This window comes from Polypterus senegalus, chromosome 4 (genome assembly GCF_016835505.1).
Source record: "Polypterus senegalus isolate Bchr_013 chromosome 4, ASM1683550v1, whole genome shotgun sequence".
Taxonomy (NCBI): domain Eukaryota; kingdom Metazoa; phylum Chordata; class Cladistia; order Polypteriformes; family Polypteridae; genus Polypterus; species Polypterus senegalus.
This window is the reverse complement of record NC_053157.1, coordinates 202,612,940-202,631,734: the sequence shown is the minus strand read 5'-3', so window position 1 is coordinate 202,631,734 and position 18,795 is coordinate 202,612,940. Positions and strand designations below refer to the sequence as shown.

Here is an 18,795-nt window from a genome sequence, read left to right as displayed (position 1 = left end):
AAATTGGAAGGGGACAATTACAGGGCTCACTGAGTGTCACTTTTTAAAACAATACAATGCTTCATGAAGGTGGTGCTCAAATTAGGGGTAATGATTTTGAACTGCAAAGGTCAGAGGTGCTCTAATTAACCTAGCCCATCAGACAACATTTCAGTACTCAAAACACCCAAATCAGTAATTGTGCCTAACGACACCAGTAGAACCACCTTCTGACTACACATATAAACAAATAACTAAAGGAAGGTAACATTACTGTCTAGAATACAACTGCAGTGCTTTAACAAGTAGTAGACTACAATGCTTATCTAAACTATTCCACAGAGAGCACCTGGAATGTGAACCCTAGTCTCCTAGTTTTATGGCAGCAGCACTACTACTGCATAACCATGCTGCCCATGGTTTTTAAGTAATCAAAGAAGTTGGAACACCAGTGGGAATTGTTTGATTCAACTTTCACGGTTTCATTAACTTCATTTGTTGAAGAAAAGCAGTAAGTTGTTAACCAATTACTTACTCCCTGAACAAGGCCTTTCTGTATAACTCTGAAAATTACATTTTTTTAAGCTCTGTCAGTTTTCTGCTTAACTTTGTGCCCTTTCAGGTTAAACCATAAAGTTGAACTGTTTAAATTTAAAATAAAAACTGAAAAAATTGGGTTGTGCTAAAAATTTTGAGTGGTTGAGTTATATATAAATATATACAGTACATAAGTATACATATACAGTGCATCCGGAAAGTATTCACAGCGCATCACTTTTTCCACATTTTGTTATGTTACAGCCGTATTCCAAAATGGATTAAATTCAGTTTTTTCCTCAGAATTCTACACACAACACCCCATAATGACAGCGTGAAAAAAGTATACTTGAGGTTTTTGCAAATTTATTAAAAATAAAAAAACGGAGAAATCACATGTACATAAGTATTCACAGCCTTTGCACAATACTTTGTCGATGCACCTTTGGCAGCAATTACAGACTCAAGTCTTTTTGAATATGATGCCACAAGCTTGGCACACCTATCCTTGGCCAGTTTCGCCCATTACTCTTTGCAGCACCTCTCAAGCTCCATCAGGTTGGATGGGAAGCGTCGGTGCACAGCCATTTTAAGATCTCTCCAGAGATGTTCAATCGGATTCAAGTCTGGGCTCTGGCTGGGCCACTCACGGACATTCACAGAGTTGTCCTTAAGCCACTCCTTTGATATCTTGGCTGTGTGCTTAGTGTCGTTGTCCTGCTGAAAGATGAACCGTCGCCCCAGTCTGAGATCAAGAGTGCTCTGGAGAAGGTTTTCATCCAGGATGTCTCTGTACATTGCTGCAGTCATCTTTCCCTTTGTCCTGACTAGTCTCCAAGTTCCTGCCACTGAAAAACATCCCCACAGCATGATGCTGCCACCACCATGCTTCACTGTAGGGATGGTATTGGCCTGGTGATGAGCAGTGCCTCGTTTCCTCCAAACGTGACGCCTGGCATTCACACCAAAGAGTTCAATCTTTGTCTCATCAGACCAGAGACTTTTGTTTCTCATGGTCTGAGAGTCTTTCAGGTGTCTTTTGGCAAACTCCAGGCGGGCTGCCATGAGCCTTTTACTAAGGAGTGGCTTCCATCTGGCCACTCTACCATACAGGCCTGATTGGTGGATTGCTGCAGAGATAGTTGTCCTTCTGGAAGGTTCTCCTCTCTCCACAGAGGACCTCTGGAGCTCTGACAGAGTGACCATCGGGTTCTTGGTCACCTCCCTGACTAAGGCCCTTCTCCCCCGAACGCTCAGTTTAGATGGCCGGCCAGCTCTAGGAAGAGTCCTGGTGGTTTCGAACTTCTTCCACTTACGGATGATGGAGGCCACTGTGCTCATTGGGACCTTCAAAGCAGCAGAAATTTTTCTGTAACCTTCCCCAGATTTGTGCCTGGAGACAATCCTGTCTTGGAGGTCTACAGATAATTCCTTTGACTTCATGCTCGGTTTGTGCTCTGACATGAACTGTCAACTGTGGGACCTTATATAGACAGGTGTGTGTCTTTCCAAATCACGTCCAATCAACTGAATTTACCACAGGTGGACTATAATTAAGCTGCAGAAACCTCTCAAGGATGATCAGGGGAAGCAGGATGCACCTGAGCTCAATTTGGAGCTTCATGGCAAAGGCTGTGAATACCTATGTACGTGTGCTTTCTCAATTTTTTTATTTTTAATAAATTTGCAAAAACCTCAAGTAAACATTTTTCACGTTGTCATTATGGGGTGTTGTGTGTAGAATTCTGAGGAAAAAAAATGAATTTAATCCATTTTGGAATAAGGCTGTAACATAACAAAATGTGGAAAAAGTGATGCGCTGTGAATACTTTCCGGATGCACTGTATATATATATATATATATATATACACATATACATATATATACTAGTGGGCTTTGTCCCCTGCTCGCTTCGCTCGCCCACCTCCTATCATCCCCCCCTCCCCTCCCCTCCAGCCACTTCGCATCTCTGCTGGTTGCATTGTCGGGGTGGGGAGTTTTGGGGGGCAGGGGGGTTTAGTGTGGCTGAATGCATACTGAGGAAATGCGGTCTGATCAGCTGCTGTCTTTGTGTTGCCAAGCTGCAAGTTCGTGCACGTTCTAAATTGGTGGGGGGATGGAATAGCCGGCTGCTTCTACCTTCTCTTTATCAGCACATTTAGAGGACAAAGGACGCTGGTGGAGAGGTGTGAAGGGATTTAAGCAGCGATTTAAGGTGGGACGGATTTACGAGATTTTTCGTAGGCTCTGGTAATTCTAGTGTTAATAACCTGTATAGCAGCTGTCCTTTTATCTCCCTGCCTTGCCTCGCGTGACATTAAAGTGTCTCTCGCGGGACGTTCAACTGTCTTCCAAGAAGATCACATCCTTCCATTGTCTTTTTTTTACAATATATTATACATATATATATGTGTGTGTAGTATTTAGTATATAACAAAAAATACATATTTTAGTAAATTGTGAAGTTATGACTGGATGTTTTGACCTGCTAATCAAGCTATACAAGCAATGTGAGATTTTTTTCATGGATGTTTTTTATATTGTTTGCTGTTGTCCAGCATTGGTCACCACAGATTCCTATTATATCAGAAACTCTGATATGTCCATTCTGCAAGAAAGCATTATATTCAGATGTTTTCTCAGCCAGTAGGTGGAAAATATACATTTGAATTTGTAAGACTTTGTAACAACAGAAAATCATAGTTTTACAAAAGGACACAAGATGATAATAATTACGGATTTTAAACACATTTGAACAACAGCCCAAGCTCAAAAACAGGAATGAAATTAGTGAGTGGTGAACTGTTGAAGCCTTCCAAGTTTAATTATCTTTTAGATAACAATTATTAAGAGCAATCATTGTTACCTACAACTGCAGAAATTACATTAGTGTTGCCGAAGCACATGGAATATTCTCCACAAGTGTGAGGTTTTTGCTTACAGGGAGATCTAATTCATGATATTGTCGCTTTTCTCCTTATGTAAAACAAATCAACACCTGATCACCTGTCAAAACCTGAAAAGCCTTTAGAGCAGTGTCACAGATCTTAAGCTATCATAGCAAACAGATGGGAACTCGGCAAGACCTGCTTTCTGATAAACAGTGGCAAAGGCCCAGTGAGGGTGTGTAGTTTATGGGCCTGCCAAAGCACTGAATGGCTTCTATTTTCAAACTTGGCAGTTGGGGTGAAAGCAGGTGTTTAGAAAAGCAGATGCAGGAAAGGACAAAGCACAATGCAGTTCTTTAGCACCCCCTCCCACCCCTTCCTAACTCTTCACTGCCCCTGACCACACGACTGGTACTTGGCAATTGAGAACTCAAGTAGGATACAGCTGTCTTATTAATCTGCCTCCAAACTCAAGTGACCGCAAGTGCTGAAAGCTAGGAAAAAGAAATGAGATTACAATCGAACACAAGTCTTTGCTCATCTGCTGGTTTCAGATTCAAAATACCTGAGACAACCAGCAATGAATACATTTGGACAGTTGCTGCTATTTTAAACTAAACAACAAAACAGATAATCGTATTTCTTTTCCCCATGAGGAATTTTGCTAAAGCATTTTAAGGAAAGTTTTTTTTTTTTTTTTTGCATTTCACAAAAGTTTTTCGGCTATAATGGTAAAATTCCTTCAGAGGCACATTATTGAATCAATGAAGAGTGCAACAAAGACAACAAGCTGATGAGGGTTATCCTTCCATCAGATGAGTTTAATTATTTATTTATATTTTCTGGAATCAGTCAGACTTTATTGCAGCTCACACTATTAGCCACATATCATGATGCATTTGAGTGAAGTTGATCTTCTCTAATTATGTTTTAGATTAAATTAGATTAGACAAACTTTATTAATCCCATGGGGAAATTCAAACTTCAAATGGAAATTCCCCATTTTCACAGCATATGAAGTATACCTTCTTGCTGTTCCTTTTCATAACATCAATTCACTTCCCACTAGAAACCCAGACATAATTGAAATAAAAATAACAGCAATCATGTTCAAGTTAAGATCTGTAATATATAATTAGGCCATATTGATAAATGCCAAAAACCCCACACCAGATGCCACATTTAAGAGCATGAAACAAATAGCAAAATGATCCAGCAATTCTTCTTAATCATTATGAGAAGAAAAGAATGCATTTAGAGTTTTCTTAACCTAATAAAAATCAAATTTTATTATTGTCAAAAAAAAAAAATGTTTCCATTGTGTATAATAACGAGCTCTGAAAAGTAAAGGGTCACACTGACTTAGGAGCGTCGTGGTAGTTATACGTTTTAATGGACTATATGGTCACTGTATAAGCGGTGGCAAAGAACATTTCCTCAGTATAAAAACTACAGCGTATATGCAGAGTAACACTGTATTAACACCATACATTCATTTTCCAACTTCCATAACTGATTCAGCATCACGGGGTGCTGCTACAAATCCCAGCAGCTATGGGTACAAACCTTAAATCGTTCCTCCAATATTAGCAATAAAATTTTGGAAATTAGCATACCCAATAATTTAAAAAAAAATCCTGTCACAGTGTTATCATTAAGGATTACTGGACTACACGAATTTTACATATGATACATAACCAAAATGTGTTTCCACTTACTCAGCAGTAATGCTGGAGTAAAATTCTTGAGAGATATTTCCAACTTTATGATGCAGGTTACGTGGACTAGAGATGCTAAATTGGCCCTGGTGGGTGGTTGTGTGTGAGTGTGCTCTCCTATAACAGACTGGCACCCTGCCCACAGGATTATTCCTGCCCTGTGTTCTTTGCGCTCTGGGATAGGCTCCAGACCCCTGGGACCCTGTTTAGGATTAAACTAGCTTAAAAAATTGTATGACATGGTATTTTGAATCTTTACATTTCTCTCTACCAACTGCAGGGGGTCTTAGAGATGGATGTCAGCTACAACCTAAGAAAGTATGGGTACTGCTTGACTTCTGAACCTACTCTTTTACTGAAAACAAGAGCCACAGGAGGGAAAATATTAATTTGGACATTAAGCTGCATGTACCAATATTCAAACTGGCTGTTTGGCTTTTTTGTGATGAATTGTTTGTTGAATATTTTTCAAACATGGCAAATTAAGCAGAACAATACAAATCCTATGTAACAGAAGCCATACACTCACAATGCCCAAAACCCGGCCACATACCAACCTCCTACCCCAACACGAAGTAGAGAATAAAACCCAAAGGCTAAGAAATAATAAAGAGATAGAGAGTACTGACCTAACAGAAGGGATTTTATCAAGAAGGATAAAGCTATAGTAGGCAAATCAAAGTAAGGGGAACCAAAATGGACAGCATCAACGATCCAGGTCTTATAGGACTGAACAGCAGGAGACCAGTCCTTGATGGTCTTAGTGGATGCCCTGCTAATTTGAGAAGTAGATAACTCCACATGTAACAACTTATAAAATGAAGAAACCCAATTATCAGTTGTGACATAGAATGAGTATTTCTAACCAGAAGCCGAGAGGATTTTAGTTAGAAGACTAAACAGACAAGGTTCTGCTGGTGAGTGGTATGATGCAAGAAGAAAAAAATGAAAAGGATTAGAGTTTAAGGCAGTACTGGAATCTTAACAGAGAGGAGAGAGGACAAGGAGCAAGATACACATGTCCAGAGGGAAAAACACTTGACGGCAGAGCCAGAATATGTTGGAAAAAATTGTCTTTCAACAACCAAATGGTAACAGATTGAAGAGTCATCAGATGGGGTATAGTCCATGAGGGGGTTTTAACTGAGCCTCATCTCCACATTTAATTTTTTAAATTAATTTTAATTAGAAGCAAATAACATTCCATAAAATCAAGTCAAACTTAAAAAGCAAAGCAAATCATCTATACGTTTCTGTTTATGGAGTTAAGCCACAACTGCAGTGCTTCAGGGTTATTCAATGGCATTTCACTTTCTGCTTGTTGAAGCATCTCATATATACACAGATACAAGTTGTAGTTTTTCCATCTGATGTTTTCATTTATCTTTCATTTTCAGTCTTTAATTTTACACCTCTCTCAAACCACATCTGCAATGCTGATGTCACGTGTAGTGCCATTTCTCGAAAATGACCTACCGAACAGTGAGTAGGAAAAAAAGTCTTTAGAGGATTGTGATAACTAACATTTGAGTTGTGCGACACAAGTAATTTGAAATTGTTTCATGGATGTTTTAGGTATTGTTTGCTTTTGTTCAAGCTGAGTTGCTTCTTCAATTCCATTGTATCAGGGCTTTTATTATCTCCTCTTTTAGTGAATACATGAGATTAATATTTTTTCCTGGCCATCAATATAAACAATGTGGGGCGAGTATTAGATACAAAAATGTTTTCTTTTTAGGATTTTAAAAAACATTTTCCGAGACAAGGTCTAGAATAGGTTGTCCCGGATTTCAAGCCCCCCAAACCCATTTTCTTGACTTTGACTTCTGAATAATGTTAACACAAGTACAAAAAATTTCTGAGACATAAATGACCACATATTTGAACAGATTCAGTATTAGAATAAGAAAATGTGAGGTTTAATGTGGCATCCTGTTAGCCCCTCTCATTTTGAAGCTCTCCATTGTGCATAACGGAAGGAAAATACAAATTATGAAAGTAATTTATTATTCTACTTATACTTAAAAAAAAAATCATTCTGACCTTATTGTCTGCACCTGCTTCACGTTTCGTTCGTCCTGTGGAAGGCCAGATAATAGTGACCTCATCTCCAGGGAAATTCCCTGTTCAGAAAAAAGGAAATACTCAAAGTTATTCATGCTTTAGTGGAAATTGAGACCACTTAGTTAAATCAAGAAAAACAATACATTACAATGCAAAATGGTTGATCCATTGCACCTAACGCTACAGAATTTGGTTGTTACTAGTGATTCCTGGGACTTCTTTTCAAAGGGAACCTTAACTCTTCACTTTCAACCATTTAGTGGGTTCCCAAGATTAGGATTTGAATGCCAGAAACTCCAAATTCATTTAAACAAAAAAGCAACACATAAGCAGCTCTACGCCACAAAAGTCCAAAAGGTAAAGGATAAACCATGTGTCACTGTGCTGGCTAACATTAACCATTGACTATCCTAGTAATTAATGCCCTAATGATCACAGTTCTGTAGTGGACTGGCGCCCTGCCCGGGGTTTGTTTCCTGCCTTGTGCCCTATGTTGGCTGGGATTGGCTCCAGCAGACCCCGTGACCCTGTAGTTAGGATATAGCAGGTTGGATAATGGATGGATGGATGGATGATCACAGTTTAGCAAAAATCATGGAACACAGTGAAAATTTAGTAAATAATACTCAAATCGAATATGAAAAAAGTGTTTATGTCACACATACATTGTATTATATTGCCCACACATTAATGCAAAATGTCTCAGACTCAATGCCAATTTCCTTTTTTCACTTGACTCTTTCACCCACATCTCTCCATCTCCTTCCTCTTTAACAGGGCTCATTCACACATCTTGTTAATTTGCTATCTGCCTTTCCCCCAGTACACAACACACAACAAAATTTAAAGAATTCAAGAGACTCCAAGTCTTGTTTTACTTTTTGTACTTTTACTTTGCAATCATAGCTGTCACCTCTTAATCTAGAACATCAGCTATGTCTTGTAGATCTATAGCTAACCCAGTAAATCCTGATCTAGTGATACATGATTCAAAAGAATATTGTGGTTAACAGCACTAAACTGTCTGCAAACATATCTTTAAATATATACTTCAGTTGTTAAAAAACACTCTATACAGTAACAGTCAAAGCTTCTACATTTAAAGAGCAACAAAAACATGCCCTCAGTAGCTGTTTAAATGATCCTTTTAGCCTTTTATGCTTATACAAAGTTTCGGTTAATTAAACTGTATTTCCTCACTGTACATTAAAAAACATTATTTGATCAATTTTACTTGCTATTGCTAAAATATGTCCAGATAATTAAAAATAAATGACCAATATGAGTAATATATGGGGACTTCAGAAAATATTCAGAATACTCTCACTAGCTTTCAGTGCCAAAGCTCTTGTGGATCCTGCTTAGCACATTATATCACTTTACTTCTCTCCATATCTGATGATGCAATCTTAGAATGTAATCTAAAGTCCTTAATTTTTATGAATTATGCTGGGATCATAATTAAACAAATAGGGACTTTTCAATCTAGTTATGGAAAATCATAAGGACCAGAAGGTGAGAACAAAGCTCAAGTGTAAGCAACAGGTGCCATTAATATGCTTCCATAAATAACGGCAGCAATCAGTAACAAGGAGGTCACGTGTTTGTCGGCTGTTGCTTGGCAAAGAGTGTGACAGAACCCAATGCTTACCAAATACAATCATCAACGCCTCTAGTGTAATTCTAAAATGCAGGTGTAATCAAAAAACAGAATTTACTATTTAGGGAATTAAAAAATAGATCAAATATTTACTGATTCATTTATTCCTTTTACAGTACCATGCAGGCAAGGATAAAGCATGCAAACTCCAGAGAGATAGTGTCCAGGCTGGGGTGGGAACTTAGAGATATGGAGAAGCAATACAGCAGAATTACTAAGTACTTTGTTAAACATTCTACATTGTTTAATGAAGAATCCATATTTATTTAATTTTCTGAAAGTGTATATTCCAACAGAGGGATGTGATGAGCTGGATGCTCAGCACTCTCAGGACAAAGAACAGAACAAGCTCATGCACTCTTAAACACTCAAACAAAGAAAGTTTAGAGTTGAGTCAATTCATCTAATAAGCGCACAATTAGGGATGAGAAAAGAAACAGCAGAAAATCCACACAAACACAACATGAATGTTTAAACCTCATAGATTTTGGACAGTGAAGCTGCAATGCTTGATTCAGAGTAAGCTAAGCAGGCAGTTTAATATCATAACATAAAAGTTTTCACTTAATCCACTTTAGAGTCAAGGGAACCCAGGCCTTTTCTAGCAACACTGGGCACCGGGAGATAAGCAAACCTGGAAAAGCACTGGTTCATCACAAGGCTGAGCCAATTTATGTGTGTTCCCAGTGAAAGACCACCACAGATATGGGGAGACATGCATACCCCAAACAGGCAACAATCAGACATGTGATTTAAACCCAAAGTGCAGGATTATTGAGGCAGCGTGCATACCACTTGACCAATGAACTGTCCACTACTGAAAAATAATAATTCCTTTTCCAAGCCAGTATATTCCAATTAATGATTGAGTCCATAGGGTGCACTACTATCACAGGGCACAGTTATTCACACTTTTACTGAAGAGCTCAGGTACGAATGACCAATCATCCTACCTGCTCTTATTTGGGATGTGGGAGGAAAATTCTTGCAGACATGGGCAGAGGCTTCAAACACCTCATGAGTGTGCTTGGGTTGAGTTTTAAATCCACGGCTCTGCTGTTACTACGCAACAACACTAACCTCTAAACCACCAGCCAATATAAATGCTTCAAATACATGTATGCTATACATTATTAAAATGGATTAACTGAATTACTCATGCAAAATTCTAATTTAGTACAAAACTACTAAACAATTACCAATTTGTTGGGGATTTTATTTAAATCTGTTTAGTTTCTTACAATGTTCACCAGACAACTGTAATTTCCACTCCTGTGACAGTGGAACTCGAATGGTCTTATTTCAAGGTGTGTCAGTTGATATAGTTGTTCCTGGGTTAGCATCACCAGTACACTAAGTTCTTAATGACTGAGTCAGATCTGATTACAATTTTCAGATTGATACTCTTTCCTGTTAGCTGATATGAAAAATATTATTACAGACTGTTGTCTTGATGCTTTTTATGGTGAAAGAGCCATTACACTATGATTGCACCAGTTTTAACACTCAGATATTGTGACCTTTGTGGTGAGTCCCAAACTCCTGACACAACCTCACAGACACAAGTAGACGCAAGTCTCAGGTTAAAATAAATAATTTATTACAACAAAATACCTTTAAACAGGTTTCTCATAGAAGTCACAACACAAATAAAAGATTCTTTCTCTTCTCTCTCATCTTTCTCCTCCTCCTTCACTCCACCCAAGCAAAGTTTGTCTTTCCTCCTCACCCAGCTCCAACTCGCCTGGGAGAGGTAGAGTGGCTCCTTTTATGAAGAACCCGAGAGTACTTCCAATGGCAGAATTTTTCATGTAGCGAGCACTTCCTCATTAGGCAGAAGCCGCACACAGTAGTTAAAGGCAATTCTTGCAGCTCCCATTGACTGCACCCACAGAATTTAGCAGGGCTGCCACATGGGACTACAGTTCTCAGCATGTCCTGCAGGTGTGATTTGGGCGGCCGGACCCAGAAATGCTGCCACCAAGTGTGTAGAGGGACATGTCCGCCCATTATACTGGCTTCTCAGCCACCAGCGTACTCGCTTCTATTTCCATGTTGCCATCTGGCTGAGACAGGGAACATGCTGCCTAACTTCTTACCTCTTACTATCTGGAATCCTAACCCGATAAGAAACCAGGGACCATCCTGGCAGAGATGCCTGCCCAAGTCTGCCATCCATCACAATATATAATGAAAGAGAACAAAGGCAGCCATATCACTTAGCACTTCTACCTCAACACATTCTGCAACCTGAGTTCAAAACTGATGCCATCATTGTCTAGGCATAGTTTGGACATTTTCCCCAGTTTTTGTGTGCGGTTTCTCCAGGTACACTAGATTTCCTCCACATCCTTAAAGATGTACATATTAGGATAACTGGTGACAATAAACAATATAATATTGGGAGTGTGTTTGAGTGGGCCCCACAATGAATTGAGGCCAATGTTTCCTCTAAGGTGCATGGCAGTATGGCAGTGCACATTTTTCAAATTGTCATGCAGCAGTTACTGTGGTGCACAAAAATAACATAACGATCGCATAATACTTTGCACAGGGATGCTACCACAAAGCTCCCCTCATCCTCGCTCATTAATTGGGTGTGAATTTATCGTGACACTCTAAACTCCACTTGACCCCTAACCACCTCCTGTTCATAGATGAGGTATTATTGAAATGTGACACTCTAAACTCAACGGGGGACTGCATAATAAGCAATTGGTTTTAAACGAAACGTAACTGAATATGCAGTATGTTAATAATAGCACATCCACTCAGCAGCAATAACAAAAATAATAGGGAACACTGATTGGGACCCTGACCAAGGCTGGTTCCTTCTTTGTGCACAGGACTCTGAAACAGATTGACTATGTATTAGAATTCAACATTATTTTGCATTAAATCAAAGCAAGTGTGAAGGGCATTAGCTTAAAATGTTATTATATTATTGAAATTATACACTTTGCATGTGGTAGCTGATGATATTGCAAATGTTCTTTACTTTCTGGTCATGTTCCAGAGATATATCACCTCTTGACACACATCAAAACTGAAGGCTGATGAGCGGGCCTGGAACTGCACATTGTACAGGATAAAAAGAAATGTGACAGCAATATGGCAGCACAGGCATGTATTTTGCTGTGGTTGCCCGCCCATTATAAAATAATTCCACGCAGGTTAAACATTACACTCTCATGTTGATGAAACACAAATACCCAATACATATAATATGGGAGCTTTGTTTAACAAGCACATCTGCTTTTTAAAACACAATATTTAAATTATGACTCCGTATTTTATCTAAGCAAAAATAAATACAAGAAGGAAATCTACAATGGCATTGCTGAGAAAGTGACATGTTTTCAGCCTTCATGGCACATAAGCAAATTATAACAGCAGCAAGGAACAGTCGAAAAAAAAATTCAGTATAAGGACACATACTGTATATTTGTAATAGTGAAATGATGAAGAGTTCTTTGTTGTACTTTTTTGGATGACTGGGTCCTCACGCATGACAGCATTTGATGTTTTTGACTGGAGATGTGTCTGTGCCGATTGTTAAAAGCCTAAGTGTGTGAAGAGTTTTACATGAGGATGGTGAAAAGGAGCAGATGACAAAGAGGAAAACACCAGTGCTCAAGTAACAAATGGGAAAGACAATGTAAAACAGATCTCAGTACAGCACTTCTAGATCAGAAGATAACCGGGAGATGTGAGCTTGTAGAACTGAAGTAGGAAAAAGGCCCCTGTTGATTAACAGGGCCCAAAGGAGAACTACATTTCTGAAAATAAAAAATACAACTTTGCCATAGTGTGATCCCTTTGTCTATCTAAGACCAATAAAACCAGGGAAACGAGATTTGAAAAATCACCTTTGCTTATTTCACAAACTGCCAGTAACAATGAGAAAAACAGAATAAGCTTTTATAGCTCCACTTATGTTTTATGAGGCAAATGGGTGAAAAATGACCCATTGAAAGAGGAAAGGAAAAAGGAAGAAAGCAGCATTACAACCAAGACATCTGGATTGATTCAGTGACTAATTCATTTTCCAAATTCATTTTTACCTGATTGAATATCCTCTCAAAAAACAGGCAGAGAAGATGAAAAGGCCCTGGATGAGATGCAGTGCCATTTTGTGTGAATGGTTACTAAGATGCTGTATGGTTGTTAGGCAAGTGATGCACATGAAGTGTCACCTGTGACCTCATGGTAGCCATTCTTTTGCCAAGGTAAAACAGACAACAAAGCAGTAAAATCAGAAGATGTCAATAACAGGCCAAAGTCAAAAACCAAAAAACAGACATAAAGTAACCAAGGCTGAAAATGCTAACCAAAAATAACCAAAAGTAAAAAACACGCAAAAATTCTAAAGTCAAAAAAGAATATCTAGTACTGTGCATACACTGTGCAGTTTTGAGACACCTATAAGCTTGATTTGAAGTCACCAACTGATTTTCTGTTATGTCAGAAATTTTTGTTGGCTGTCTTGTAGTCAGGAATCTTATCTTAGGAAACATTTACTGGAAGAGCCCAAAATAAACACACATAATAGTAAATTATACAGATTACATACCTTCAGTTCTCTCTATAAAACAGGCCACATTGTTGGTGCCAAAACCACGTATCCATGTTTGGTAATGCGTTTTTCTTTTTTTTTGTATTTTCAAGGCAGGGCACAGCAAAGGCCAGCAACATGGCTCTTTTCTTTGTTTACATTTTGAAAAGCATATTAGGGGTCCAAGGTGGTGTGTGTGTTTTTTTTTTAAATAAAAACACAAAAACAGTCTCCACAGGTGTAGGTGCATGCAGTGGTAAAGCAGTGCAGCCTTGGACTGGAAACTGGCTAATCGCATTTACATGTGAAGGTATGATTGGGATCAGTTGGTATGAAAACGTGCTACATAAACAAATGTTGGTGGTGGTGGTGGTGCTTGGGGAAGCAGCAATGCTTCAAGGGGTAGGGTCACTCCTGTTGAGCATCCAGGGAGCAGAAGAATAGTCACCACAGACAACAACAGATGGTGCTGGGGACTCAAGGCAAAAATGGGTTGACCACATTTGTCAGAGTGTGTGTCTACCAGCTGAGTGGACCTGTTGGGTGACCAGCACAGACATGGTTGTCAAAGGAGTATTGAGGCTTTTTCATGGAATGATACTGACTGCGATTTTATTCTTGATTTTAACCTATTTATGCAACTTATTTATTGCTGGATTTTAACCTTCACTGAGACACTGTTTTTATTAGATTATTTATCTATTTATGGAGAACTTGCAATTCACTTTAATTTGGACACTGCCTTCTTTACTGTTTGAAAATGAAATGGTCTGAGCAGTTTTTGCATCACTCTTGTTGCTATATGTCCTCACTGCACTAGTCCATCCTTGGTTTACAACTTATAAATGATCAAGTTTCAAAAGGAGTATGCCAGCTGCAGGCAGATCAGGCATCACAGAAGCCTGTGGCCACATCATTTTTTTGAATGGGCAAAGCTTTGTTGCATAATGTCAATGGGTAAAACTTTCTGTCAAGACCATGAACACATATAGCTTGAGCACTCACATCATGTCAGGCCAAACCTGCACATACGGTTTGAGCACATACTGTATATGACTGGTAACTCGGTTGTGCAGTGTGAGTAGTCACTTGACCACAATTTCTAATAATCACACAATGCGTGACATTAGGAAAAAAGTACTCAATTGTTTTTTTTTTAAATATAGCTTTATCCAGAATCTTGGACATGGAGGAATGTATGTTGTTATGTTTCCTAAGTTTGGTGTGGTAACTTCATGCACTGCACTTCTGGTAGTCACATGGTAGTCCATAGGATTGCTGTTGCCAACACCAAACAGGACAAACAACAGTACCCATCACCAAAATGGTAGCTCAAAACATAATATTGAACATTGAATAACATTGTACTGACTGTGCAGAGTAGCAGTGATTGTTTTTATAATTGGAATCAGGAGACATCATGGGGTCAGGAAAAGCAAGTAAGGATCCAAGAAAGCAGGAATCCAATAGACTAAGCCCCTGACATAAGACAAAAAACCGTAGTGATAGATTGGAAAGAGAAGATCGAAAGCTAGAATATTTCATGTAACTGGGCAAAAATGAGAGATGTAATTCACAGTCAGGAACAGAAAAGATTTTGAAAACAAAGAGCATTTCAATGAACAAACAAACAAATCCCTGATCCAGGAAGTGTATGATACTGATCTTTATACTTTTGACCTGGTGATGTCATGTGCCACACACTTCCAGGTGACCTTTCCTAATAATAGCATAGCAACCATCAACAGAAAAGTTCCAAAAAGGCAACGGCCTTCAATGGACAAGTGTACATGGTTCTCAGACTTGTTTGTCACTATAACTAATTTATAACTCTGGTACCACTTTGCCTTTTATTTGAGCTCATTTAGTAATGACGCCGTTGTATTTTGTGTTATCTGGAAGTGGTACTTTTGTAGTATCTTCTTCATTCCAAGTACATAGCTGGTAACAGTAAGGCATTGCACAGATAGAAAATATGTTTTCTGAAGAATAGATGGAGTTCAAACAATATATTGAACGATGGATGATAAGCTTGCTTTTTAAGTATGCTTCCTGCACCAACATTTTTTTATTAATATTTTGCTAGCATCTGAAAAGATGAAAAACACAATCAAAAATTTAAAAATCAAAGACTGAATGCAGCACCACAGACAAATCACTTTTGCAAAAAAAAAAAGAGAGAGAGAATGGATTTCTGTTTGCATGTAAAATAATTTCAAATAAATTTCTGCTTGTCTCTGTATGAGCAGGGAGTCAGCAGTGCCATCTGAAAGACACACTCAAGCGTGCCTTTTAAAGCAGCTGTCTCCTAGCTATCACCAAAAAGAATGGAGCAACTGAAGTGTACAGGAGTAATAAATCCTTTTGTAGAATTTGTAGTGCAAATTATGTGCTCATGTATTTTTTTCCAGTTTGATTATACTTGCACTCTACTCAACCTTATACTTTGTCTAAGAAGGTCATATTTTGCTGTTACTGTTTACTGTAATCACAAGTTTCAAAATTTTTTTTTTTTAAACCTTTGTCCAGCTTGAGCGTGACAGGACAAAATTTTACTTATAATGACCAAATGCTTTGTTTTTGTGAAGAGGGATATGAGCCCTGCATTCATGCTTTGAAACATTTCAGGAAGATGTTCCAACATAATTTGTGCATAATTTCTGGATTGTAAAAACACAGAGACAAATGTTAATCCTTAATAAAAAGCACAAAATGTGTCTCTCCCCAGTCTGGGCTGTCACTTTGACATGGTGGTTGGGCTTGTTATTTTAGGGTTGCTCAGGGCTAGGGTATCTAGAGCTGGGGTCTCCAACTCCAGTCCTGGAGGGTACCAGTGGCTGCAGATTTTCATTCCAACTCTTCTCTTAATTAGTGAACTATTTTTGCTGCTAATTAACTTCTTTTGAATTACCGTATATGCTAGCATATAAGTCAGATCATAAAACCCAAAAAATCGATCATAAAATCAGAACCCGATTCAAAAATTCAACACTTAATTTTTTTTTTTTTTTACATCTTCTTGCCTTCTCCAATCTCGCATCACTTTCTCAGAAACATCGAATTTTGTTGCAGCAGCACAGTTATCAATTTCTTCTGCAATTTCTACGACTTTTAATTTAAAACAAGCTTCATATTTTCTTCTTATCAAACGCTCCAGGTTGATAAGGGATGCTCTTATGATAAGGGTATATGAGAGTGTGAGATACAAAAAACACAAAACAGTGCAAATGTTACTTCGGAATAGTTTGTGTACAACCGTGTGGTCATGTAGGCACAATACATAGAAAAAAAAGGCAGTGTGCTCCGTGGTTACTCTCTGAAGTGGGCATTAGCATATCATAATCTCTTGGACCAGCTTATATGACATTGTAAAATACAGGAAATGATACGGTAAAATCAAGTCCCGACTTATCCGCAGGAGAACTTAAACGCAAGTATATACAGTAGTTTTAATTGACTTTATTCCCCTTGAATTTCTTCATCATTCCTCTGAATTACTTCATTTCTTTCCTTAAATGGCACCCAAACAGAAAAGAAATGTGAAAGTGAGTGAGCCAACAGAAGACCAACTAAGTCAGGGCCTGAAACTCCAACCAATTTCACTCCAAGCAGTTGCTTAATTAGGGGCTGATTTTTGTTGTTAATTAAACCTTATTTAATTCCATGGCTTGTTGCTGCACTCATTGTGCAATAACATTTCTGAAATTGCTGATTTTCTCTTTTCTGAGATCTGTTAAAATGTTTTGGGGACCTGAGCAGATCAACATTCCTGAGACCTTCACCTTTCTTTATTTTCAGATACTGTATGATCGACAATGTTGGTCATGTTTTAGTTCATTTTGTGTCTCATTATTGTTTGGCTGCTAATTAAGGAAAAAGAAACAATTAAGGGATCTGAGTCTTCAAGAAAAGTCAAACAAAATTAATTCAAACGATGTTAATTAGAAGCAAAAACAGGTCACTAATTAAGAAAAGGGTTAGAATGAAAACCTGCAGCCACTGGGGCCCTCCAGGACCAGAGTTGGGGACCCCTGATCTAGAGCTTTGTGTTCCTTGGGCAAACAAGGTTTGGGTTTAAAGGTCTAACAAAAGAACTGTTTACAGCACCCCTTATGATGGTACAACTTATAAAACATGTACAATGCCAGAGATAGGGGTACTGGGTTCAACCTCCTGTAGAAGGCCTGGAAGTGGCATTTGCCGATGCACACCTTGTGGTCATGCAATTCGCATACCCCAGCCAGACTTGGCCCAAAAAGGCAATGTGGAGATGTCTTGTGGGCTCTTGTGGAGTGAGGGTCACATGCCATGCCAGTTTAGGAAAAGACCTAGATGTATCAGACCCTGCTAGTTGAGATTAGCTTTGGAAACTCAGCATGCTGATCCCCACCAAAAAAAGTAGCTCCCCCTAGAGGTCGTTCATGGAAATCCCATTTGGCAAAGACCCTACAGCAGACCCTGAACATACTCTAGAGATTATACCTCTTGGCTGGCTTGGGAAATCCTTGGAATTCCCCAGGAAGAACCGGTATCTGCATCTGAGGTCAGGAAGTCTAGGCCGACCTGCTAGGCCTGCTCACTACGACTCTTACCAGAAAAAGGGTTTTCAGAAAATGAGATATGATGAGATGAAAAGTAGTTTCTGCATTTCATACACATTTTAAATCTTGTTGATTTTTACAGTACTGTACATATTAAATTTAAAGGAAGGTTATATTGGGAAAGTTTGAGAAGTAAATATTGATCTTTTGGTTTAAGGTCTTACTGACCCACAAGGCACATTCAACAAAAGCTTGTGGAGGATTGCTTGTTATAGCAGTTGGAAAAGTCAAAACCACAGATATTAACCCACAGATCACGGGTTTCTGTTTATGCCTTTCTGTAATGAATTTTAAATATTGGGAGGCTTTTTTACAAAGTTAAAATAGGCTAACAAACACCTCTCAATTGTAAAAGAGCAGGAAGCAGACAGGTCAATCAGAGTGGGGGCACAAGAAGAGGCAGGGCCCAGTTTAAAAATGGTCTACAAGGGTTCGGTAAGATTTGAACATTTGTTTTTCTGCAATTTTGTGATTGTTGTAATGTATCTATACCTATGCCATGTGCATCAACACTCTGTGAGAAAACATGAGCTTCATCATACTGGCAATTCTGCCTTTAAAAGTAACTGTAGTTTGCTTTCATTGTTTGAACTTTGTAATACAAGGAAATGGCAACATTTTGTGTGAGAACAAAGAAATTGCAATGATTTAACAAGGAAATCTTCAATGATTTAAATCAGAAGGGTTTTGTGCTTGCTTCCCCATAGCTGTTTTCCAAGAATAAACAATCACCTTTACTGAGACAAAAAGCCAAGTTCATTAAAAAATCAAAATGAACCTGGCTTCACTCATT

The 18,795-nt window shown here is 38.5% G+C and overlaps 1 protein-coding gene across 2 annotated transcripts in view; it reads right to left on the bottom strand.

The window, feature by feature from the left end:
• adam19a (ADAM metallopeptidase domain 19a) overlaps positions 1-18,795 on the bottom strand; it is a 685,152-nt gene that overhangs the window by 551,168 nt on the left and 115,189 nt on the right. For both annotated transcript variants that reach the window (XM_039751867.1, XM_039751868.1), the window contains exon 2: positions 7,166-7,245. In XM_039751867.1, the coding sequence (XP_039607801.1) occupies positions 7,166-7,245 (80 nt within the window). The remainder of the gene's footprint in view (positions 1-7,165; positions 7,246-18,795) is intronic.